Source organism: Pelmatolapia mariae, linkage group LG22 (assembly GCF_036321145.2).
Source record: "Pelmatolapia mariae isolate MD_Pm_ZW linkage group LG22, Pm_UMD_F_2, whole genome shotgun sequence".
In the NCBI taxonomy this organism is placed as follows: domain Eukaryota; kingdom Metazoa; phylum Chordata; class Actinopteri; order Cichliformes; family Cichlidae; genus Pelmatolapia; species Pelmatolapia mariae.
This window is the reverse complement of record NC_086245.2, coordinates 16,127,228-16,154,111: the sequence shown is the minus strand read 5'-3', so window position 1 is coordinate 16,154,111 and position 26,884 is coordinate 16,127,228. Positions and strand designations below refer to the sequence as shown.

The window sequence follows — 26,884 nt, the reverse complement described above, 5'->3', positions numbered from 1 at the left end:
TTGGACAATGTTAATAACTCTGTCAGCTGGATTTTAAGCCCCGTTTCGGCCTGAAATCCTCAACACCCATGTCAACTCCCTTGCTTATATTTTTTTTACTTGTGCAGAAATTAGGCAGATGTACAGTTTTGAGTAATTACAGTTAATTATTTTAGCAAATGTGCTAGGCTCGATACACAAATGTCACCAGAAATACTAACGCCCTTCTACTGTATGTTCTTTAAAATAAGGTAGGCGACTTCAGACCAAACATGCACCTGTGGTTAAGGTAAGCAAGCCTGCTGAGAAAATGCAACATTTAAAAAAGACAACTTTGCGAGAAACAGGGCTCAAATTTTTCATATTTGGGTAGAGGAAAAACTTTTTAACTTAAATTCACCAAGTGGCAAGGAAATATGAAGTGGACTAATCTGTTAGCTGAGTGGAGAGTCATCATGTTACTAAGCCCTGTTACTGTGGTACAGTCCAAACTAGTCCCTGCTGGTCACTCTTCATTCATTACATTATATTGTGCAGTAATAAGTTTTAGATGACAAGACCATTTGCTTCACAGTAAGTTAACACCATGACTTTTCCCAGCTTTTCTTTCAAATTGCAATCAAGTACAAAACTTGGAATATATTAAATTTGTATATACTTGGAGAACAACAACATCCTCACTAGTTCATAAATGTAGATGTTAGAAATTAAAGGGCAGCATTGTCATCGTTATTGTTATTTAAATATAGAACTTGTTAGACCTAACACTTTATGTCTACAGACACGTAAAAAGGTAGCACTAGCTGCTGTCTTTGACAAACTCTTTGAGCACTGTCTTAACTAAGCAGTTATTATAAGCTCCATATTTTTGTATTTGATGCATTTGTTTGTGGCTGACTGACTGTACCTTAGTGGCTGCATTGCTGAGTAGAAATGTGACTCACTGGTTGACTGAAACCATATGTGGCATCTGGCTCACAAGATGTCCCCATTTTTTTTTACCTTATTATACTGTGAATGTTTTTCTTCAAAACACGTGGTCCTGAAAATTCTGAAAGTTAATCTATTTAAAGCCTAAATTCCCTGTAACGCTGTTTGGTTGTTGCAATTTCTCTTTGGCCACTGACAACTGAGGGTTTAATTGACAACCTGATCCACTCGTTTCTAGCTTCGAGGGAGAAGAGCTGCTCATGTTCTTTTTTTATTTAACAGGGAAGATGACTTTGAACTTCCTATTTTCAGCTTTAGCCTCGGGTGTATTTCTAGGGGGTAAGAACATACTGTAATGCACTCAGTCACATCTAGAAGATGGCATGTTCAACCATAGTCACAATACATAACAGTGGAACAGCTGGGTTTCAGAAAACTTCTTCGACTTAGTCACTCATGCAAACCTGGTTACTCTTCCTCTCAGCAGTAGTCTATTTTCAAAGAAGAAAAAAAGAGTTCTCCTATTTATTATTTCTTGTGTGAATTTGAGCGTTTTGTTGTCATAGAGTTGGCACAGTGGTTGGCACTGCATCAGCAATCTGGTTAAGCAAGAAGGTCTGGGGGTTTGGGAGTAGGCTATGAGACCCCTGCAATGGAGGGATGTCCAGGGATGTGAATGTTTGTCTTTGCCAGTTTCTAGATATTGTTGTTTTTTGCTTTTTAATTAATTAAATATGCTATATATGGGGAATAAATGAGACACTGCAATTTAATAGTAACGCTACTTAAAATCTCCTTAAAAAACTCCACCTTGATTACTTTGTTCACTGTAACTGTCTTAAGATTTGAAATTGTAATTGCAGAATTTAGCAAATCTCCTCCCATATTATCGCCATCTATTATGGTTTCACCTCACATATCACCCATTGTCTTGAAGGTAAATTAAACACAAATAAGTTTTGATTACTAAAATGTAAAATATTTGCTGTTTCCATATTCTGGACATTGGGTATTGGTGTATTGCATACTGTGATTTCATAAATGTAAATAGAACCAGTTATTTACAGACCAACTACAAGACCCTTATAATCATGCTGGTTTGAATCTAAATCAGTAGCAATGGGACAAACACAGTGGATCAAAGGCCATAAGTATCAAAGTTGGACACTTTAGTCTGCCAACAACTCAGATTAAGACACTTACTGTACATAGCTTGAGTCCCAAGATGACATGTGACATGATGTTGGATGCACTTCCCATCATGGGGAAAAAAACATTAAATTTTGTGTCGTCTTCTACAGTACAAAAGTCCTACATTCGGATTATACAGCATGTTTAAAACTAATGCCAAAATCACAAATTAGTTTTCTTTATTAGGGGAACTAAATCTCTAAATGCAGTTTGTTCCTCAGGTGAATTGCATTCACATTTACCCAGGGACGCTGTCATAGCTGAATAATTACCAAAGTTCAATTAAACATGCTAATGGATACTTAATGTGCTTGTATTTAGCTGTGAAGGAGACAGTAAGGAGCACACAGATAAACCATGACATAAGCTGTTTTCACTCAGGCACATGCAGCTATGAACTCTTCCTGACAGTACAGAATATAACTGTATGACTGAGCAGAAATTTAGACTAAATTTGGTTGGATATTACCTCGTCTTTAGACTGCAAGCGAGAACAGGTGAGCTGAACTAACAGGTAGAAGTTGATGCCGTGTGTTGTACCTCATTCGTGCTTTTCCAAGGCCCAAATCTTAAAGTACTTTATTTAGTATTTCCAAGTATTTCCTGCTTTGAGCTACATCACAAGGACAACTGCAAGTGATATCCCAAATGTGTAAATGTGTAAATACTAAAGAGAATGAAAAAAATATATTAAAGTAAGAACCAATAAAAAAAAAATGCAAATAATTTTAATAGAAGTGATTTTTCCCTTTAACACGAAGACTCTCTTCTGTGAGATATGTGAATTGAAATGGTTCATTCCTTTAATTTAGGTCTATCAAAATAAAGCCTATGGCATGTTTCAAAACCTTGCCACTGTGAATCATTCTGAAGCATCAATTAAGCATTTAAATGGGTAATTAACTTGGTGCATTTGGTTAAGCCATGCACTGGAGCTGCAGGCTTTGCGTCTCTAAATACACTAATTTATGAATGGGCTTTTCCATTGTCCAAGAAGCATGAACAAAGCGATCCACACACACACACACACACACACACAATCAAGCACACATGCACTCACACGTACTTCCTCCCTCTGAAGTGGTCTACAATAGCCAGTTATGGCATTATGATATAAAATATTCTTAATTTTAATATTTATACATATTTGATATTTAGCCCCACTGTAATTCCAGACTTTTCCCCTTAAACCTCCGATTCCCCATGGCTCTGTTTCTCTTCTACCTCCCAATTTGTTTTAATAACATCTCTGGATTTCCTTACTGTTTTACCATCCTCACTCTCTGACTTCCTCTTTTCTTCCTTTGTAATGTCTGTTGTTGTTGCTGCCTCTCTAACCCTTCTGCCCCTTTTCTGCAAAGTTGGATATAAATCATTAGGAGATTATTATTAATTCAGAACCTCATAATTTGGCCGCAGCAGAAGGAGAATGCTTCTATGAGCAGAGTTTCTGACCTTACAGACACACAAACATTCTGTCCAACTGGCTGGCGGCACCCAGAGGCAAATGAGGACCTCTGAGGTCTCATAGCAGTGTCTTGTAAACTAAACAAAACCCTGCAAAAGCATATTTGTTGATTAAGTCGTTTAGTGTAATGTTGAACTGCTTTCATCCTGTGTTTGCCACTACACTAAACTAACCCTGCCCAAGGGTCTCATAATGTATTCTCCAGGAGAAAAGCTGATTTTTGTAGACCTGAAAAACATCTAATTTGGAACGCTCTGCAGAGTTAAGTAAAAAGACAAAAAATACAATAGCATAAAAATATGAGTTGGTAACCACCCCAGGAGTAAATTTAACAGCAGCAGAGAAAAATAAATGCAGGAAAAAACAGGAAAAAAACCTACACTACACAAGAAACAAAACAAAATTGCTGAATCAGATAATCTACAATCAATTATTGCAGTGATGTACATAAATATTTTTGCAAGTGCTTCCACAAGACTGTAATCCAACTGGAGGTCATCACTATTGTAGCATTGCCAATCGTTGCCTTTGGCAATGTTGCATTCTCAGTATTGGCCTATCTTCATTTTCTAGGGAACAGCAAAACAAATTTAACATACAAAGTAAATAATATGATCAATGCTTTATCATTTCTTTCTACATGGAGAAATACTATGCTCTATTTCAAAGAAAGAAAAGCCACCTCATGTAGACAGCCTGTGAAGTAAATCTGCCAGTGCTTTAGGAACATTGCGTGACTTTAGGTGACTTAACATTTTCAGCCACCCAACCCGTCCTTCTGCTAATATGTTAGAAGCAACAAAGTAATGGGTATGACTGGCAGCTGACAGAGAGTAGCCAATCAATCATAATCTTGTTAAAAAGTCCACTAATTAATCAACTCACTTATCACACTGACACCCCTCATTAACATGTTGATTAACCTTTTCAACTAATTAGGATCAATTAAACCAATTATAGGTAAATCTCAAGTGGAGTGGTCAGGTTGTCAATCAGTCAGTCAAGTAATATGGAAAGAAAACCGATGGTTAAGAACGGAAAGAGAAGAGAAGATTCAGGAAGAAACGTGGCAAAAGAGATGTTTTACAGAGACATATTCAAGAAAGGGGTGATAATCACTTGTACTTACTCCATTTAATACCTTGTTATACAATACTTTTGTAATTTAAGAATTTTTAGTTAAATCTTAATGTCTGTTTAAATATACCATCGTCTTTTCACTTTTTGGCATTTAACCATGTTTGGATTTTTGACTGAGAGGAGGGGTGGGGGGTCGGGGGATAACCACGATGACCCACAGTTTGTACAAAATCACAAACATGCCCCCACCTCTGTCCCACAGTATTTAACCATTTTAAAACTCAAATACAAGCCACATTTGCAGTAAAGTATCATCTGGGGTCATATGCAGCTTAATGAGCTCATCATACCCACAGATTGCGGATTAATTGAAAATTCAGTTTCACTTTACTCGGTTTAGTTGGCCAGCTGTTAGTTGGGTCTTGCAAATCTTGCAAGTGACCAATACACTACATCAGCCATTCCATTCCATTCAAGTCAAAGGTGCTGCAGTCCCCTTAAAAACCAGAAACTCCCATGGGGCCCCCTCAATCCTAAATTAAATCTTCACTCTAATCAAAACATAAGAGAAAGTGATGGATTTTCTTTGAAAATTGCATTAAAATAAACACAAACAACACAAGCTGTTGGCTATAAATGGCTAGTTATGTAATAATAACTTCATAATGAGCAATAGTAATGTGTAATATCACAAAATAACCACCTCCTATTATAAATGTTACTACATTTTTTATATAAATAAATAATGTATACCAATATCTCACTTAAAATAGATGTGAGTTATTTCAAACTGAACTACTTACTTAATTACTGCGACACAGCTGCAGTACTGTTATAGCCCACCAGGGGGCCCCATCCCACACTTTGGGAATCACTGCACTACAAAATTCATGCGGTTGTCAGAAATTTAAAAACATTTGTTTTCTTAGATTTAATGTCCAAAAGTAAAGTAGTAAATTATTCAATCCCTTGGCATTAAAAGCTAAAATGAATTACAATCCTATACTAATTTTGAAGAAAACACAGTAAGATCCATTCAGCAGCCACCTGTATGCACAGATATGCATCTACTTTATATTAATCATGCTTTGAGCTGATTTGATTAATGTAACATTACAACCTTTTAACCAAGAGTGCTACACTGGGCTGGCTTATGCCACTCTCCAAACACTTTGCTAAACGTCATGCCAGGAAGCGTGCACAGGGAGAGCAGAACAAACTCTACATTATCCAAAGACAGACAAATACTCGTTCAAAAGCATTCAGAAGGTCACCGGGACTGCTATTCAGAGAAACCGCTGTGTTTATCAGTGTGTCTGAAAAATAACACAGTTGACTGTGGAAAAACGGTGACAAAATTAGTGGGAGGGGAGCGAGGTAGACACAAAGAAGTTCCGTGAAACACATTCGCATTGCGTCACTGAGTGCGTACGAGTGTGTCATTTCAGACACATGCTGATTGTTTTTTTGTTACTTCTCGCGGCATGATCGTAAACACAGTTTCTCCTCGACAAACAAACTCTACAAACACGATCCAGTTAGTACATGGAGCAAGCGCTACTCCTGAGAGCTGGCATTTTGGTTAGGCTCACACCTTCTCTTTTCTTGCCTGAGTGTGCTTGGTATTTTGGGGGCTTGTTCTCAACTTGTGCTGAGGAAAGACGCGAGTAGGCAGTGTGTCAGTAATAATCCAGTGTCAAGCATGACCAAGATTTATGCGTGTGCTGGCTGCCCACTCAGATCAGGGCAGTGACGCACGGACAAACTATAATGCCACCGTGTGATTAGCTTAAAGTAGTTAAACTTTGCATATAAAACATGTAAATAGAATAAAATATGTAAATATCACAAAATATAATTACGTTTCTCAACATTATGGTTGAAATGCATTAGGATTAAATTCAAACCAAACTGAAACAAGTATTGCTTTGTACTTGTGCCACATGTGCACAAAAAAAATGATAAAATACCAAAGTCAGTGTATTTTTCGATGTCCAATGGACTCTTTTGAAAATGGACTAGCAATCTGAATGCACAAAACACCTTTTTTTTTTTTTTGTAAAAGTAGTAGAAGCAATCCAAGACTACAACAGAGGGCTGGAAAGTAAGGAAAGCAATTTTAAATTTAGAAAAAGAAAAGAAAAAACACCATCTCCTCCAACCTATGTGTGCAGTTGTTCCACACATTCGACTCTCATTATCACTGTTGGGGGACATGGACTATGCCAAATGAATTTCCAAGTGTTTTCCACCCGTTAGGGATTTTGTGTCAAAGAAATCTAGCTGTGCACTTAACTTGAATAGTTACCCAAGAGGGGAAAAAAACAGAAAAGAGCAAGCTATACAGGGATGAGTGAGAGAAAGGCAGTAAGATTGAGACAGTGAGAGAAAATGTAACAGAGAAAAGGCGAGACGTTTGGAGTCAACAAACGTAATTAGAGGGAATCTGAGGGAGGGATGATGGGGACCAACTGTCAGAGAGAAACACAAACACAAAAATGCCAAAAAAAAGGCAAAAGAGGCGAACTCAGAACCTTGAAAATAGCTGTTATTAAAGGCAGAGATATGCACACACTGTACATCCCATTTCATTTTTCAGAAATGAACACGCTGTGCATATACTGTATCTCCATGTGCGTGCGTGTGTGCGTGCGTGCAAGCGTGCATTTAAATGATCATCTCCGTGAAGATAATCAGATTTCACCCGTCTTACCTTGATAATGTGCGCTGAAGCCACGGTAACGGTGGTTGCCATCAGTCACGAAATGCAGCCGAAGCCAGTTTTTGTTGCTGACGATAGGAGAAGGGACGTTAGTGCCCGACAACCTAAAAAGGAAGACAAAATGAAAATGCTTAATGAAATAAAACATGGATCCATACAAAGACACATTTATAATACCTTAGCCTTCACCTAATCCTATAATACACAGAGTGATTGTATGACTGAAATTTAAATGGTCATTTTTTTTTAGGGAAGAAGTGCAGACACGTGCTTAGCAGTGCATGCACTCTACACAGGAGTAGACTAGGATCAAACCTCTAAGCCTGCGGTCAGTGGAAAACCCACTTTATCACCTGAGCCACGCCTGCTATAGGTTAAACACCATGCTCACCTGGTTTAGCTTTCTGCCCCCATATTTTGCTGCAGTATAACTGTAATACCAGTGCTTGGCTTTAAGAAAAGGACAAATGTCTGGCCACAGCTGTAGGGTACGAAACCTAATATTTGCCAAGTCTAGTCCACTGTTGGAGCGGATTTGAAAACACAGCCCTTCTCCTCCCCATTCTCCAGGCACTAACACCAAACACAGCTTATGCAGAAGATCAGATCAGCTTGATGCTGGACTTAGTGAGCTATATACTCGCTCATCTGAAAGAACCTGTAATTGTGTACAGTCCCCTGTAAAAACCTGGAAACAGAGCATACCTGAGAAACAGAGATCACTGTGATTTCTGTTTAGTCCAATAACACGAATAGCTGCTTCCACCAGCTTTCTTTTCTTTTCTTTTTCTGTAAATGCATGCATATATTTGCTGCATTTATCTGATACTGATTATGGCAATTAGTGGAAATGTAGCGTTATGTTGCTATTCAACGAGTTTAAACACAATAAACTTGGGCGGATGACACATTATTGGAAATGGCACTCTACATCAAAGCTTTACAACTTCTCATTTTGTTAAAGAAAGATCGTTTGCCTTAAGAATAAAGCTTTTAAGATGTGGTTATATTGTGAGTGGTTGAATGCGATAATATGAGGCATTTCACTCCAAATATTATGTTTCTAGTATAATATTAAGGGAACAGAAAATGCATGCAGCCTGCAACTTCAGTTGCAGTGAATGGAAGCTGGATGGCCAGTCAGCTCCAAAATAGAAAATCTCAACTGAGAGGATGGAGCTCTGATCTCCAAATAAACACTGCTGCACACCCAAAGCTGATCCAAAACCAGACTGATGATAGTTTCAGAAGGCTGTAAAACCTTCACATAACAATTTAGAAAACTAAACATTTTTAGTAAATTAACAATTAGATAATAACTGAAGGATCAGTGCTTGAGACTGCACTTCCACAGGATCACAGATATTTTAAAATTCATTCAGTGTTTATAAAGGTCGTGTATGTGTTGCTGTTGTCTTGGATTAAATGAGAACAAAGCCTATGGTGAGTGTAATGATGCAGAATGAATTACACACAGTCTCTTGCAGAATTTTAAGGGTACCTCACTCGCTCTTAATTAACTGTTCACTGTTTAATTCCCAGGAGGTAGCTGGTGGATATAATGTATGAAAGTCTTGAATCATGTTTTATATTTTGCTTCCAAGGATGCAGACGTTCTTGTATTTTCTTGCATAAGTGGTCCTGAGCAATAGTTCTCCAGGCTTTCTGAAGGTCTTTTCTTTCTTTGGACATTGGCTGCTTTTTCACTAATTTTCAGTTCAGTCCTTGTAGCTGACCGTTTTCAGAAGAATATTTCATGTTGCTCGTTAAGTCAGCTTAACACTGGCCTATAAATCATCATTCAGCTTAAAAAACTCAATATACAATTTATATGATATTTTTTGCACTACGTTAACAGCAGCCTGTTCAAAAACACGTCATTTGTTCTCATTTCGTTCATTCAATATGTATAAAATGTATAAAAATGTACAAAGACAACAGAGTTATCACAAGTGGCTCATGGAGTGATGAATCCAAATTTAAAGTTTTCGCTTTAAACTGTCATCCATATGTACAGATGAAGTCAGTGAGGCAACAGTGAGTGTCTACAGCCATCTGTGAAAGACGATGAAGGCTCTGTCATGGTTTGGGGCTGCATTTCAAACAGTGGTGTTGGTGATCTTGTCAAAATGGATGAAATTATGAATAGATCAGATTTTGATCCCGCCCTGCGATATCTTGAAAGTGTCTGATTGGCAACAGCTTCCCAAACACACTGTCAGTGCAGCAAAAGCATGCCTGGTTAGAGGAAACTCACAATGGAAATGCTATCAGTTATGGACCGGCCTCCGCAGAGCCCGAACCTCAACATTATTGAAGCAGTGACAAAAAATGGAATAAAGTCAGCCAACATCCAAAGAAGAGCTTGGAACGTCCTTCAAGAAGCCTGAAGGATTATTCATAAGGACTGCTTAAAGAAATAGTAAGAAAACTTAAACAGGAGAGTTCAGGCTGTGTAGAAGCAAGCATAGCAAGTACAGACTTGTTGCTTGTTAGAGTGGAACAAATGTTGTTTTTGCCTAATACACTTTGTTTCCATCTATGCATGTACAGGTTTTATTAAATGATTGCACCTGTTTCCGATTTTTTAGCAAAATATAAATAAAGGGTGAGAATGTGATTCAAAAAGTCAGTCATCACGACACTTCCTGAAACTGAAGTTGGTAGTTGTTGCTGTTGTACTGGTTCACATTATCTGCACATTGATTGCTATAATGATGGCAATTATTTGTCTTTTTTTCCCTCCTAGGATTTATATACAGTCTACCTAACTGACTCATAGTATATGCAAATTTATATCGTCAAATGTCAGACTTCAATGAACCACTTTTAAAAATATTAGCTTTTTTGCATTTAGGCAAGCTGAATCAAGCCTTTCAGGGTACATAGCGCTACCAGATAGGAGCCAATTTGCAACACTTTCATCGAGTGGTGAGAATAAGACCACTTAATTGGTTGAGAAGGTGAAGAAGGCTCTTGTGGTTGGCAAAGTGAAGTGTGTTAGGTCACTACTGCATTAGAGGAACTGACTGCTTTTGCAGTTCAGAATAAAACAACCTTGCTTCTGTATGGCTTTAAATATCTAAACCTCAAATAAAATCTCTGCTGGCAATTAACCACCTTCGATGCACCAGTTCTTTGATTTATGGCGCTTTCATCTTGTAGTGTCAAGCAACAGGTGCTGTCTTTCTTTCATTGCATTTTCATTTTTTGAGATATTTTTAGTACTATCACCTTGGCTGTTAGATTTAAGACACAGGTACACACACACACACACACACACACACACACACACACACACACGAATGGTCTTTAAAGAGAAGTGGACCGTCCTCTCTCATGTTCACTCGTCCCCTTCTGGAAACCGACGCACTCCATTAATGTCAACACACACACGCACAAAGGCATGGATAGGAGCATTATATTGTATGCACTATTATCCAGTGCCAATACACTGTAATAACAGTGGTAAAAAGTGGAGCACAAGAATGCTGAGCAGGTGTTTTAGAAGGTGTATCTGTTTGTGTGTGTGTGTGTGTGTATCTGTGCATGTGTTAACAAAGAGAGGGTCACCTTGTGCCCTAGATCAGTAGGATTCCATGATGTCGGCTATTAGTCACATACACACAAAAAAGTGGTCTACAAAGCCACATGTGAAGTACCAGATTTTCATGCATGCCGCTACAACGATACAGTAACAGAGCTGAGGAGGTTGTTAACAGTGGTCACAGTCCTCCAGATAATCAAGCCCTACACAAATGTTTCACCGAAAAGTCAAAACCATCACAAAACCCACGACTCGTCTTTAGATTTCATCATCAACATGTGGTGTGACCCTTACATAGCTCTGATCCACACATCCCTGATTTAGTCTGGCCTTAGATGACTAGAAGAGCAGCTAAAGGTTAAACCCACTTGGACCAAGTTAAAAGCAGCCTGTTCAGACTGTAACCTCTGAGGTGTGGGATAGTCTCCAGACCCTGTGTGATCGTGTGGGTAGATGGATTTTTATTTTTTTTTCTTTCGAATGCAACCTCACTTTACATTTAGTAGCACATTTAGACAGTAATGTTTAATATGTCCGCAGCTAAATGGACTTCACTTCAGGGAAAACTAACTCCTGCTACTACTGCACGTCATTTAAACTATGCATGTAAGGACTTTGCTTGGATGCATCTGTTTTACACTTGCTGAATCGTATAACTCGTGCTTTTATTTGATTCTTTTCTGCAACTGTACATGCATCCTAGTCAGCTGCAAAGATTTGTGAGGTGTGTACATCGACTCCTCTAAGAGCCGCCACTGCAACTAATGGTTACTCGTGGTATCCTTTCAGAATCTCTGACAAGACATACAGACATGCCCTTAGTAGGTTGTTACCACCTCATTAAATAGTTGTGCTGGCATAACTCATGCATATATTAAGGTTTCTAGAAATAGATATAAAGTATCAGTTAAGCAGTGGTAAGATTGGTGGCAACTAATATCCCTGATCCTCAGGAGACTCAGATTTATATTTAGACTGATCAGTTTAAATATTTGTCTTTTAATCTGAATGGGTAGGTTAACTTAGTTAGGCTTTGGGAAGGAAGTGTGGCTTGGGTTAAATTTTACAGACAAAACCTCACTTTTGGTGCCTGACGTGGTATCTTGTAGTGGAATTGTGCACTATGAGACTTTTTTAGCTTTTATCCATAAAACCAGAGGAGGATACCTATGTGCTGTAGTATAAATTAGGACTTTTTGTTAATCAGTAATTCTTCTTTAAAGCTTATATCCTAATAGTGGTTGGAGAGTTAATATTATTGAAAGCATTACAGCATATAGGTTATTTATTATTATTAATAAATAATACTTGTATGTATTATTAGTTATTATCTATTAAATAAATATGGTTATTTGGTCATGAGAACTCTTCACACTACTCTATGTGTCCTCTTCATGTTTACAGCTGTTTACAGCTTTTCGGTCTCTTGTTCCCATGACATCATAGCACAGTGTGTGTATTCTCATTTTTTCATATTAAAACAGGAATTGAATTAGAGCAAGCCCATGTGTGTGACATTAAACCATTTAATCAAATGCTCAAGAGTCACTTAACAACTCCAAGCTGAGATTAAGCCATAATTAGAAAAACTCTTTCTGCAGCAGTGAATGGGATCTTAAAAAGGTCATTGTATCCTCACAACAGCAGGAAGCACCTCCTCCTACCAGTGCTTTTGAGATGCATTACTGCTGCTCCATAGGTCCCGAGCATGACTATGTGAAAAATGAAAAACGACCATGTGTGCTCACCAACTACTTACATGCATAATTAAAGGTTAAGACATAGCTTGTAGCAAAAGCCTAATACATGAATAAATAAATATATGAAACACGTCAGCTGAGAAGCTAGCTGATCTGATCTTCCCCATGTGGACAATTTGTAATGCATTATTAAACCATTCATCTATCGAGATGGATTATGTCTGTGACTATTAAGTGTTCTCCCAAGATATCTGCTATAAAAGTACTTCAGAGCAGCCCTGAGTTATTATAGACCATCTTCTTTAAATATCGCGGTCTGACAGGGTATCCCAGTCAGTGATTTGACAGTGATGTGGGAGTAAAATCCACAGGATAAATACAGGCTTGTTACAAAGGTCTACTGCCATTTTCAAAAGCATAAGAGTAGTAGTGTGATAACATTTTAAGTTGCATAAAGATCAAAAGGCATCACCAAATCTTTTCATTTATGAAACAGCAGATGTATAGAAACACAGTTAGAGAAGTCTAAACCCGCACACTCGCTATTGTATAAAGGTCTGAACGTAGATCACTGTGACAAATGTTTCCAAACACTGGATGTTAAACTCAAAGAGTAAGTGTGAGATAGCCCCTTGTTTCTGCTCTGAAATCACGTCTTCTGTGAAAGAAAATTGGTAACTTAAAAGAATTACTCCTTCTGCCTGCTAGTAGTATTTTATTCATGTATGACATTTCTGTGTAAGCAATAACAGATCAAAAATGTAGCAGCATGTTTTACAATTAGTCCTATATATTATTGGTCAAAAACATAATATAATTATGCGTATAATTTGTTGATATCTCATGTCTTTACCTTGATAAACTTAAGAGTATATGTTGCTTTGGCAGTATACAGTTGTTGGGGTCATTATCCATTTGCACTGTTCTATCAGCAGTCACACAAAAATTTGTTGGTGTGTTTAAGTGTGCAAGCTATTTTTACGTCTTCCAGTAAATTCTAATCATGTTCTTGAGCGTAATGAGTGGTTTGCACCTCGTTGTAAACCCTCTCTAGTTCCATTCATTAAATCACAGTTAACCCTTTCATGAATTATGAAAACCTCAATCAGGATTTTTTTCTTAAGTATTTTTATTCATCTTTAGGCATGAAAAAAAAAATATTTGAACTTAATTTTTTTTAAACATGTACTTTTCAAAGAGTTTTTTACATGTCCACTTGGACACTCCATATACATCAGTGGACAACTGATGTATATGGTTGATTGTATAATTTAAAATCCACTGTGGTAGCAAAACTATGTAACCCAAAAAATATGGCACTAACTATATTTGATTTTGAAAGTGATCAAGTAGGCATACTAAAAAAATAGGACACATGTTTGTGTTTGAGCTCTAATCACTGTAGGTCCAAATTTTTTAAAAAGAAAAAATATACTGGGATAGTAAGAGTCAGTATGTGACCACTTATGCAGTTTTGTGTGTGTGTGTGTCTGCAAGAGAGAAAATATCAAGTGGAGAGTTACCAGAGGGAGCGAGAGAACATAATTGATTAAATACACTAGACCAAAAGAGCATCTCTCCCTCTCTACATCTCAGGGTCTACCATCGTCCCATCCATCCTCTGTGCCTCCTTCCTCAACAAAAACACAAACCAGCTATTCAGCTCACAGTATGGCAATGAAAGAGAGGGAGAGGGAGGAAATAAAGAAGCACTGGGTGGAAAGAGGGCGGAAAGAGGCTAAGATCGATGGCCGAAAGACAGAAAGACAGTGAGTCAGAGAGAGAGGGAGACAGCGAGAACAATAGAAGAAGGGAGGAGAGGGAGAAGGAACCCACAGGCTCACAAATGAATGATGTTAGATTTAAAATGATTCATCTTCACATTTAAAGGTAATCACAAATGAAAAAAAAAGAGTTTATGTAGAGCAGGTTATAAGGGTAATGTAGAATAAAACAGAAAACGAATAAAAAATACAAATACAACAAATACTTACTTGTTACTAATATTATAAATAATATAAAATACTTATTTTTCTGCCGTGTTAAACACACATTTTAATCAAATAAAGAGTGGGATACTTCTGCACTTCAGAGGTTCATTTTGGAAACTGCAGCTACTAATCTACACTAAGTGAACCTGTTTTCAAACTACCCAAAAAAGTGTGAAGTGCAAAATAAAGCAACATTGTTTTCATTTGCACATATTTCCCATGCTGAATCATAAGAATTTAATCCTAAGACCTTTCTTTTATTCATTTTCTTTCAAATACACTGTTACAGGCAATAAGTTGAGCTACTTTGTTGCTACCTGTTGTGATGTACTGTACTGACACATAAAGTTTAATATGGAGATAAGATTTTAATAGATTGAAATAAAATTAATCCTTAATTAATGGAACCTTTCACTGTAGGGTTTATTTCAGCTACTCTGGGACAGAATTGAGTTTTATATATATATATATATATATATATATATATATATATATATTGGCACCTTAATGTGTGATGTAACTAACACACATTGAAAGATCATTGGCCATACAGTTTGTGTTTTCATATATAATATATGTGCTTGTACCCATGTGAGTGTGATTATTGATCAGATAGAAGAGGAGTGCTACTTAAGCAGACTAGCCGTCTCAATAGGCTCCCCCAATTAGGACACACGAAATCTCAAATACATATGAGCTTTCTGGGAGAGTGAAAATGCACTTTCACACATATAATGCAGAAATTTGGGGATGGATGCAGTTTTGGCGAAGCCATCATCAATCAGTGCACAGACGCAGAGAAGTTCTCGTTGTGCACAAGATTGTTTATATACATTGTGTATTTATGCTTCTGTGCATGCGCGTGTGTGGGTGTGTAGGGGTTCGTGCTTGCGTGAGCACGCCTGCTGTGTCGCTCTCCATCAATTTCAAGTGGGCAGAGAGTAATCAGTGTTCACAACAGGACCCTGCTCTGTCTCTCCCTCCCTTTCCTTTATCTCATCTAAATTTTTCTCCTCCTCCTTGCTCCCCACTTCACGGAGCAGCAAGGTGTTTGTTAAATTGGCTCGTTCAAGTAAAGAGTGGAGGGCTGAAAAAAAAGAGAGTGGGTGGCTCTGCACCATATTGCAAAATCCACTGTTAGTTTAATTATTTATCCATTTAGCAAGTAGGAGCTAAACTGCGAGAGTGTTAAAGTGATAAAATCACTTGTTGAGAACACTTTTGAGGATGGTTTCATTGCTTGGTTTATGCCCCTTATCTCCTGATAGAGGGATTTTTAATACAGCAGCATATAATTATTATGCTCCAAATTTGTGCCACCAATTTGAGTGAGCCACTTCAGTCAGCACCGACTTTGGAGCTGAGGAAAAGCCCCGACCTTAGCTCCATCAAGCCCATTTTGGATAAACCGGAACATCGATGACAAGCCACGTGTCAGCACTCAAAAGCAGCAGCAGCACTTTCTTGCAGCCAGGCTCATAAATCTTGTGAAAAGCCTTCCCGAAAGTGGTGTAATAACAGATTAATGACTATAAAATTTTCAAATATAGGGCCGGTATCCATGTGTCGACACGCTTCCGTCATGTACTGCACCTCAAAAGTACCCCTAAATACACAAACAAATGTCTTTGTACTTCTCAAAATTATGTAAATAATTATATTTAGCAACTGACAGAGCCACTTATAACAGTTGATAACCACCTGACTGCTAACTACATATAATCTTACCTAAACAATGATATCTTTGTTGGCACAAACAGCTGAGATTTGTTTAGAGTAAAGCGCAGGGTGTAAAATAGTTTATGCCATCTGCCGGGTAATTTATGCCTGTGTTGGCAGGGTGAGCAGGCTGCAAATCTAGGTAGCTTCTTTTGTTTGTTGATGTGGTTTAAAACACACAGTCAAACACAGTCCTACCCCAAATAAAATGAGTGAGGCATCTTATCGAAGATTTGGGGTTTTTTGTTGTTTTTTGTTCTGTGTAACTGCCGTCTGCCGTTTTTTTTAAAAACATGATCACCTCATCTATTTTTTCCCCCCTCTGTTTGTCTTACCATGTTGGATATGTAGCCCTTGTATCTACAACTTAAAAACTGAATCCACCAGGCATTTTAAAAGGACAACAAGGAAATGGATGAAAAGCCCGGAATACCCATTAAATTAAATAAAATTAATTTCTTTATCATCCCCCTCCTTCTACCCTCTGCTCTTCTGTCCCTCGTCTCTTTTCTTCCTCTTGTTCTCGCCAGAGTTTGTGTCATTTTGTGTGTTCCCTCCTTTCTTTAAGCCCAGACTTTTCCCAGAGGCCATTGCAATCTTGGGCTGCTGCCTCTTTTCAAACTCTGTGTGTGTGTGCGTGTGTGTGTGTGTGTGTGTGTGTGTGTGTGTAGCCTCCAGGACACCACAGTAATCAGAGCAGAGACACACAATGAGAAAAAAGGGGGACAGAGACAAGGAGTTGGTGTCATTATCTCATTATAATTTTAGCTCTGAAACTACTAGTGGCTATTCAGCCGCTGACTATCCAGCGCACGGCACTTCCAGATGCACACGCCAAGCTGCAGCAATGAATAACATTGATCACGTCTTCTTGAAATGACATTCATCTGGATTAGGGGTGGGTTTTGATTATCGATTCAAATCGATTCTACCTTGGATAACGTAAAATCGATTAATTAAAATCCTGAATCGATTTTTAAATGTAATTTTATTTTGCCCGAAACGCCAGAATCTCAGGTTAAACCTCACAAAATTTCAACAACCACCAAACAGCTAAAACAGTAAATGAGAGCAGGTACACGGATTCTGCACAAACACAGGCTTTCTCACCCAACGGCACGGACACGGTCGGGGCTGAAAGCCGACAGCTCGCTGATTCTGATCCGTCGGTGGGTCCGCGCTTTGTGTTTACGCCCATTTTGCGCTAGATTCTGAAGCTGCAGGTTTTATCTCTCTCCAAACAATATTGACTGAACCAGCAGCAAAAGAAGATCCAAACTACGCTTCACATTTCGCTTCACATAAACATCGTCATGAATTCACTCTTAGTTTTGCTGTTTTGCTTCCACCACGATAAAATCACACTTCATGCAGAGCTCGCTGTCTCTCGCTCTCTGTACTTCAAGAACAGTTTCGCATCTAAAAATCTTTTTTCTGCATTGTTCGCTTACTTATTACGCACAAGTCTACCGTTGTTTACAGCGCTGTCGGCCGCTGTTTTTTCCCTTTTACTTACTTCCGAAAAGAAAACCTCATTTCTGCTGTTCAACAGGCTACTGAACAAATTTAAACTTTTTAAAATTATGCAAAATTGCAAAACACTTAGCTGTGTCTCTAAAACCTCTGTAACTTTGCTCTGCCTCACTTCAGCAGCATCAGGTAATGTTCAGATGTTGATTAATGACTTTCTTTCGTTTTTGATCTACTGCAGAACAATGTTCCCTCTAAGCTGCGCACGTGCACAATTGCGCACTGTTGGCACGGTCTCTGCGCAGAGAAAATCTGTGTTGCGCACACAAAAAGAATTTTAACCTGAATTGAAATTAAAGTAAATATGTGCCGACACCGGTGTTTTAGCTAGCAAAGCGGTGTGGCTGATGTGGAGTGAAACCACGTTAATGACAAGGTGTACAACCATTGGAGATGTGAGCAGGACAGACGGAACAATTGACGGAAAAAGTGTGGACTTTATACCAGTTTTTAAACTGTGTTGATAGGCCACGTAAAACCAGACTTATGATAAAAAAAAATGCAATGTTTGGTTTTCTTCCTGAATACTATCGTTGTTTATATTTACTGCGGGGAGAAACGGTAAAAACGGCGTTTTATAAGGAAAACGCTGGAAAGCCTGTGAGCAAAGACGAAACCAAAACACCCCACCCTTTCCTATTGGTCGAAAAATGTACCATATCGACCAATCAAAACATGGCATTTAGTTGTTAAGAAACGGGAAGAAGTTTTAGGAGTGACGGCGATGTTTTGAGATGTGAGAGATTTGCAACGTTTAGCGCAAATCTTGTGTAGTTAGTGTGTTGTGTAGTCAATAGTTTTGTTGTGTGTGTCAGAACAATGAGGCGACTACTGAATGTTACAGGTGTTACAGGAGTAACACCTGTTGTTCTCCTTTATCTCATAGTGGACAGAAATTATTTTTTGGAGTAGCACAAATAATTTGTGTGGCATCAAATTTGATGCAGAACAGCTGATTGTTCTGTAAATAGTTTGAAATGTTTATTTAAAAAATCGCCTTAGCTGCATTTTTAGGTAAACAGCTGCAAAAAACTTTGTTGTTTGCATTACTCAGTTACTTTTTTGAAGAAGTAACTATATAATTAATTGCCCAACATTGGTCATTATATCCTGTATTTTGCAGACAGAGAGTTACAGGCCTCTCTCCCAGACCACAGACTCAGACTGTGGTCTGAGAAAGTTGTGTTTTCAACATTGGAGTTCAAGTTATTTTTACTTCCAATAGTGTTAACATACTACACAGGCCATGAACAAGATTTTTTTTTTTTTAATTTTCATTGTAAGTGGGCTAAAGCAGTTAATTAAAAGTAGTCTAACATAAATGTAAATGCTGTAATTTGATTATTTTAATAAATCATGTAACTTGGATGGATTCGACGCTGGCGTGACCACAGTGCACACGTCTAATGTCGCTCACAGTGGTCCAAGGGGTCGCTCAGGAGGTTTGTGTGTTCGCTCAGACACATGAAAAATTAGAGGGAACATTGCTGCAGAATATTTTTGAGGTTATCTGCTATAAAATCCCAGGCAAGGAAAGTCGCCTTCATGTTTTTCTGTGTTTTATCCTCAGTTACTTTGACACAAAGGCATCTGCTGTGATGTTTACACTTTTGATAAAGTCTCGCAAGTGTCAGCTTTCTTTTTATAGATATAAAAAAATGGAAATGTACTGATATATGATCAGAATTATAATATTTCTGACTGAGGCAAAATTTCCCCGATTCGAATCGAATCGTGGATTGAATCGATTCGGGACCTTGTGAATCGTAATCGAATCGATTCTAGAAATCAGTGACGATACCCAGCGCTAATCTGGATGTTTTTTGACTGCAAACTACAAAATTAAGCATTACTGTGGGCTAATCACACCTCTCCATAGTAACAATCTTCCACATAATGTCTTGAAACACAACAGAAACTACTCAAGAGCATCTAGAAAACCTCAACAAAGACCTCAAAGCACTGACCTAAGTTTCAAATCCAGAGATGCCAATCTAATTGAGAATCCAGAAGAAGCCTAATTCATATAGGATCCCAACTCCTGCAAACCAAAAGAGTCAAATAGTCTGACAGCATAACAGGACAGATGTCTCGTGGCCATGCCCCAAAGAATCACAGCTATTATTAAGCAGATGGGTTTTATGTTATACCAATCAAGTAAGGACATAAATATGTTCTAATCAGCACAGACTGGCAGACTGTGCTGATGATGGTAGAATTAAAAAGTATTTATGATAGAATTAATTTGCAGTGTCCTGGCCCAGTTATACATCACGCTCCAGTGGTCCTCGACCTCTGGTCTGCTCCCTTGGGTTTGGCTTCACAATACCTGAAAAGGTTATTTGCTGTGGAAATGGTAAATGTCAGGCATTCACCGGCTAGTATTGTTGAAAAAAAACAAAAACAAAAACAAAAAACTGTCCCTGTTCTGATGACACATGTTTGTTGTAATTAATGTCCGACCAATTTTTAATACTAACTTCATTTCTTATTTTGTGGTGCAAATGAAGCTGCGCTCAAGGACAAGGGTGAGCTGCAACGTTAGCCTTTTCTTTGCTAGAGTTACCAAAGGCAGATGAAGCTAGATGCATTAAAAAAATTAAACACAGCACTCTATTTTGTGCATTTTTTATATTTTAATATTAAAAACTGAATGAAAAAGTAACCAAGAACATCGGAAGGGTTCAGCTGTTTCTCCACAGAAGTGTATTTTCAAATATCTGCCAGCTATAGGCAATACCTGAAGGATGACTGGGAAAAAAACACCAAAGCATTGTTTAAGTTAAACTTGTACCAAGCAATCTTAAGAAACATATTAGACAGCCAATGGACAGAGAAATGTGCCAAACTGTAGGTAATCCATGTGGGTGGCAATTAGTTAATCAGGCGATATGAGCAGTGAATCTCCCTTGACTCTGTGAGTAAAACAGTACCTGAATCCCAAAGTACAGTTTGTGCCAGTGGTGGTGGCTTATAAACCCAGGCAGCAGGAACTAATGGCCAGCAAATATGATGTGACCTTGTGTTGCTCCTGTGGACGGTATATAGGATCAGTGTAGCTGTGTGCTTGATGCTGTATTTCAGTATTGTCAGTTCTCTAGAAGCTCTACTGATACTGCTTGCAATTTTTCCCTGTGTAATTTTCTACTATGACCTAATACCTATCATGACGCACAATGCCTTCAATTGCATATAAAAAATACACTCACCAGCCACTTTGTTAGGTACACCCGTTCAACTGTTCATTAACACAAATAACTAATAAGCCAGTCACACGCAGCTCCTGGCATGTAGATATTGCCACGATGACCTGCTGAGGTTCAAATTGGGCAGAAAGAGGGCAGAAAGAGGACAGCAGCTGCATTTCTCTGAGCTGCATATAAAGCAACTGACAAAACAACACCAATAATCACTCATTACAACCAAGGTAGCCAGAAGAGTATTGCTGAATGGGCAATCAAAACCCTAACCTTTAATTAGATGGCCTATAGCAGCAGAAGACCACACCAGCTGCTACTCCTCTCAGGTCAAACCAGAAAACTGAAGCTACAGTTCATAAAAGCTCAGTAAAGTTGGAAGAATGCTGAGTGGTCTTATAAGTCTCAATTTCTGCTGAAACATTCAGCTATCAGGGTCAGAATTTGGCATGAATAACATTACAGCATGGATCACGCTCAAATCATCTCAGACTTATATCTTGAACATGACAGTGAGTTCACTGTGCTCAAATGGCCTCCACAGTCAGTAGATCTCAATCCAACAGAGCACGTTTGGGATGTGGTGGAACGGGGGATTCACATCACGGATGAGCAGCTGACAAATCCGCAGCAACTGTGTGACGTTATCATGTCAAAATAGACCAAAATCTCTGAATAACTTTTCCAGTACATTATTGAATATATGACACGAAGAACTAATGACATTCTGAGGTCAAAGGGAGTACAACCCAGCAGATATATATGTTATATGTGTTGTTAAATCAATCCATTACTTCTTCATTACTTTTTAGCATAGCTGTAAAATGCTTGTTATAAATAATAAAATAAATCCAAACAGAAACATTTGGATCTGTCATGATGTTCTGTATAACAAAGTGTGAAAGTTGAAGATGCCTCAGAGCCCTGGAGAGGAAATGACCTATTTTGAGTGTTTTTTAATCCTGCGTGAATGTGTATAACGTGACTTTGTTTGCATAAACACGATAATCTAATTATCATACACTAATCTAATTATAGACCTTACTTTGATTCTAAGAGTAATTTGATTAAGCTGTTTACATGCACAGCAGAGGAAGATTTATCTTAATATATCCATCTTAATGCAATCTTGCATAGTGTCTCTTGACTGAATTAGTTTTCCCTTGTCAACTTTCAGAAATTCACAAACTGCCCTCACAAAATGGCAAATGTATGTCTCATTGGCTGGCTTTTTCTCCAGCTACTATATAAGAGTCCTGCAGTTTGTCCCGATTTTGAGACACTATGAAAAAAAAGACAGCAGCTCTAAAAATTAATGCCTCCATATAGTCTGCACACTGCACAGATTGGCAGAACTCAGATGGACAGATTTAGTCGGCGTATGGTGTTTACGTCTCTGAACAATCTTCCTATAATGAAATTAATTTCACAGCTCCACACACATTTTAATCCCACGGTGAACCTGCTGCACATGACCCAAGTCAAAGAAACCAGCGACTCTTGTTTTGTTAGCCTTAGTTAAATTGCACTACTCTCATGATCATATTTGGCTTTATGTACAGGCAGCAACTGTCATATGAATTTAGTTTTTACACGTCTTCCTCCATCTGTCCTTTTCTGTCTCTCTCAGCCCCGCTTGGTGTCCATCTCTTTCTGGCTACAACCTCTTTCCTCCCCCATGAGCCCCTCTGATGGCTTTATCTTCCTGTGTCTCCCCCTCCATTCCTCTTATTCTTCTTTCCACCTCTCTTCTCCTGTCAACTCTCATCTCCCCACTCCTTGTCCCTGATTCTGCACCTATGCTTTTGTCTCCTCTCTACCTCACCTTCTTACCTTTCATCTCCACTCCTTCTCTCCTGGCTCTTCATGTCACCCCAATTGCCCTTTTTGACTCCTCTTTTCTACCAATTCGTCTCTTGTCTCCTGTCTCTTTTCCTTTCTTGTCTTCTTCTACGTGACCTGACACCGCCTCACTAAAACACCATGACAAGTCCCTCACTCTACTCTGTTTTTTTTTATTTGCATCTCCTCTATTCTCCTTCTGTGCGGGTCCAACAAATAAGATGGTGTTTTCCCAAAAGATTTCGGTAATTTGTTTCAAAGCCCATCAAAGGTGTGGGTTAATAATGGAGTGAATTTGCCTTGACATGCCTAGACAATAGCCTTGAAGACCTAAATTATGCTTTGGGCCACCAGAAATTGGATTTAAAAATTGATGCCCTCAGAGGAAGAGTGTGAAGGTCACTACTATAACCTATAAGCCCTGTTGCAAATAGATTCAGTGGAAAATAGTCTGCATCATGAACTTGTTTACCAGCTCTCCGAGAGAGTAATTTTGGTGCATGAATTTGGCTGATAATGGACTCTTTAAAATAAGTTGCTGATTTGATTTCAGATCATTTTGGGCAAGAAAAAAAACCCCCAAACCAATATGGAGATGCACCAATTTTCTTTTTTAACTTTTTATTTAATTTTTTCCCCCCATGATTTTATTTTGTTTTGTTGTTATTTTTTTCACATTACAAATGCATCTTGGTTTTGGAGTCATAGTCATTACAGACAGCACGGGGCTAATCTGAAATACTGAGCTCTGTCAACACAGGCTTGGGGAATTTGATTCAAACACCTGGAACCAGACTAGCATGGCTCGCTGTTCCTCTGTATTGATATGCTTGTGTGTTCCTGCATCTTTAGATACATATTTGGAAAGATCTGATATGTGTGTTTGTTTGCTGAGTGTGTGAGAAAAACAGAGAAGGTGTGTGTTTGTGTTCAAGGTCACTGTTCCATTTCCGATTCGGGATGCTGCCGCTATCCCAGCATCCTCTCTGCCAGGAGCATTGATTAGCACTCGGCAAGCATAACATCACTCACACACTCACACACACTCACACACACACACATTCTCACAGAGCTTCTTTTTCTATATTTCAAACGAATGCTAATGCTATGAGAACAGCAGACCCCTCCTGTAACATGTGATGTGCTATGATGACTACGAACAGACAGAACGATATAAGGCCGAGCCATGTAGAAGAACAGAGTAATTTCACCACTGTACAGAATGAGTAAATTTTGATTGATGATGTGGGAGAAACGTGCTTCATATCTCTGTGACTAACCTGGACTTGTTCCAGTCACACAGTACTTAGCTGTTACTCTCCATTAAATCAAACATTGTCAGCAGGTTGGCCCTATTTGCCAGAGTAAAGCCTGTAAAAGCTATTTCTGTTATATTAAAAAAATGTCATCACAGGCAACAAAGAAGCATAACAAGCATGTTATAAACTCCTGAGTTATGGTGTGTGGATCTTGGATGTATATGGCTTTAAAGGCTTTTGTTATCAGCGAGCAAAGCTGATGTCGGCCTTGTTGATCTAAATATGTAAAGTTAAATATTTATAATATGCAACTATTAACTATTAAAATATGCAACAACGACATGTATAACTTCAAACGTTATAAAGAAAAAATGAACTGTATTCCAATATAGGCAAAACAAGTGACTAATGAGAACAAGAACAAGAAAACAATGTTTACTTTGGTGATTTTCACCTAACACCCCTATAATCTAGTGGGCACATCATGCACTTCTGAGATGCTCTGACTTTACAGACAATCACTAAGGTCTGCTTTTGCAGTTGTGATGTTGAATGCATACTGCCCCATTAAATGTGTTGCTGTTTCAGATGTGATGATAGGGCACACAGTACTGTTACATCGGGTTATGAGGGCTGACTGTAAACTGAAGTTTGTTTTTTAATGTCATAGTGTTAGCTGTTCAAAAAAAAAGCACACACTGAAATGAAAGCTTCTATAACAGAAAGTATTGTGAATTTGCATAGTGATGTGGAGCAGCTTTAGCTGTTTTTTGTACATCTGTATACTGTGTGTGTGAATTGCAAAATGAATATTAGGCATATTGTATAATGGCTGTATGAGAATATCTGTATCATACTGTGGTGTCAGAGCACAATTAACTGTCTGTTAAATCAACCTGCCTGCAGTGATATGACGCCAAGCACTTGGCAACAGGGTTTCGACTCCATCTCGAAGCTGACAAAAATTAAGTTTTAGTGGCCCTAAAAAGTGTTTCTAGACAAGCAGGGAATTGATAAATGACAGAGTTTGAATAGCCGAATCCACCATTACCATGGATTTTGTGACGAGCTGTCAAGTAGGTGTACCTAAGTGCACTAAACAGTGTGCTATTTTCTGTAGTCAGGTAGACAGATATGAAAGAATGGAGTGACAGAAAGAGAGAGACAGAGAGAGAAAGAAGAAGCAAGGCAGAGAGAGAGAGAAAGAGATCCTTCTATTTAAGATGCTCTACTTGGTTTCAAGGGCAACTGACTCTGAAACAACAAAAAATAATAAGTGTGTGCTTGTGTGTATGAGTGTGTATTAGATTGTGTAGTGTTAGGCTAGGATTACAGGCATTTAGTTTGCAGTGATATACTTCTCTCATAGGCACAAGCAAACCTCTCTGCATACTGATTAGACACAAGTGTCTGAAAAGGAGAGGGTCTCGGTGGATGTGCACGTTTGCGAATGTGTGTGAGAAGTGACAGTGTGTATGAACGTGGATGTAGGCTGTATCTGAGTACGGCGGTGTGAGTGTGAAAACGCTGCTGATAGCCCCAAAGCAACTGATAAACACATAGCAAATTATTCCAAGCGCTCACTATTACTGGAAAATTAGCCATTAGCTTTCTGTTCTAATTGCAATGAAAATTAGCATTTTAGCTATTAGCTTCTTGCCTAAATTGTCTATGGAAATTAGTGTATTAGTACTTGGTGTTGTGAGTCAATTTTTGAGGAAATCAGGTGTCAAGGGCTGGCATTTATAAGAACTATCATGCAGCAAAAGAGTCAATGGCTTACATTCTGCCACTGCTAATGATGTCATTTAAAGTGAACTACGCCTTTGCTTGTACATGCCAAATGTTTATTTAATAACTTCTAGAGAAAAAGTAGCACCTATCAAGCCAACTTTGATGATAATTTTTTTACCAGTTTAGGGATGCAAAAACACCTACACTGTTACTGATATCTGTTAGATACCCAAATATTGTTTGAACCTATTTTAAAAGCACGCTCCCTTTGATGTCAAATCAGCTGGTTGTTTATTTTGCCCAGAGTAAATAATAAGGATCTCATTTGCACCCTTCCACATAAGCTATAATGCTGTTATGAGTCCCGGGACTTCCCAGGGACACTCTGATTAGTTAAGACACCTTCCAATGTATCTGTAACTTGGCTTCTGGATATTTACCAGTCTTAAATTGTTTCATCATAGAACTGTGTTATGGTTGTACGATGTGACATTAAATTCACTCGGTGTATCATAATAACAAAAAAGCACTATAGCTGAACAAAAACTCAAATTGAAGAAAAGGATAGGCCTGGATTATTAGAAATCTATTTTTTTTTCTTTTTAAAGCAATGGTAATAACAATAATGGTGATTCCAAGAATTGAAGAAAAAGGAAGCAAAAGGTGCATTTCAGCTATGAAACAAATGTGAAATGTGCACATAGAAACACAGTCCTAGAAAATAGGACACGTCCATCCAAGCCTGTCTATTTGTAACAGCTCCAAGAGCCAATTACATATAATAGGTCAGCTCTTAAAGGGACTGCAACCTTTTTTTCAACACGGGTATGTATATATATATATATATATATAGATAGATAGATATATTGTGGCGTGTTGGAGGAGCAGCTAGTTCTCTCCCATCATGCCTTGGGACATGTGCTGCTGTTTAGATGTTCTTGTTTTATTGTTTATGGTTACGTTACTTTTAACTGTTATCTTTAATGTTGTGTTTG

The 26,884-nt window shown here is 38.3% G+C and overlaps 1 protein-coding gene across 4 annotated transcripts in view; it reads right to left on the bottom strand.

Annotated features, from left to right (window-relative positions):
- The window catches only part of csmd3b (CUB and Sushi multiple domains 3b), a 392,628-nt gene that overhangs the window by 154,996 nt on the left and 210,748 nt on the right, over window positions 1-26,884 (bottom strand). For all 4 annotated transcript variants that reach the window (XM_065470768.1, XM_065470769.1, XM_065470770.1 and 1 more), the window contains exon 6: window positions 7,362-7,474. In XM_065470768.1, the coding sequence (XP_065326840.1) occupies window positions 7,362-7,474 (113 nt within the window). The remainder of the gene's footprint in view (window positions 1-7,361; window positions 7,475-26,884) is intronic.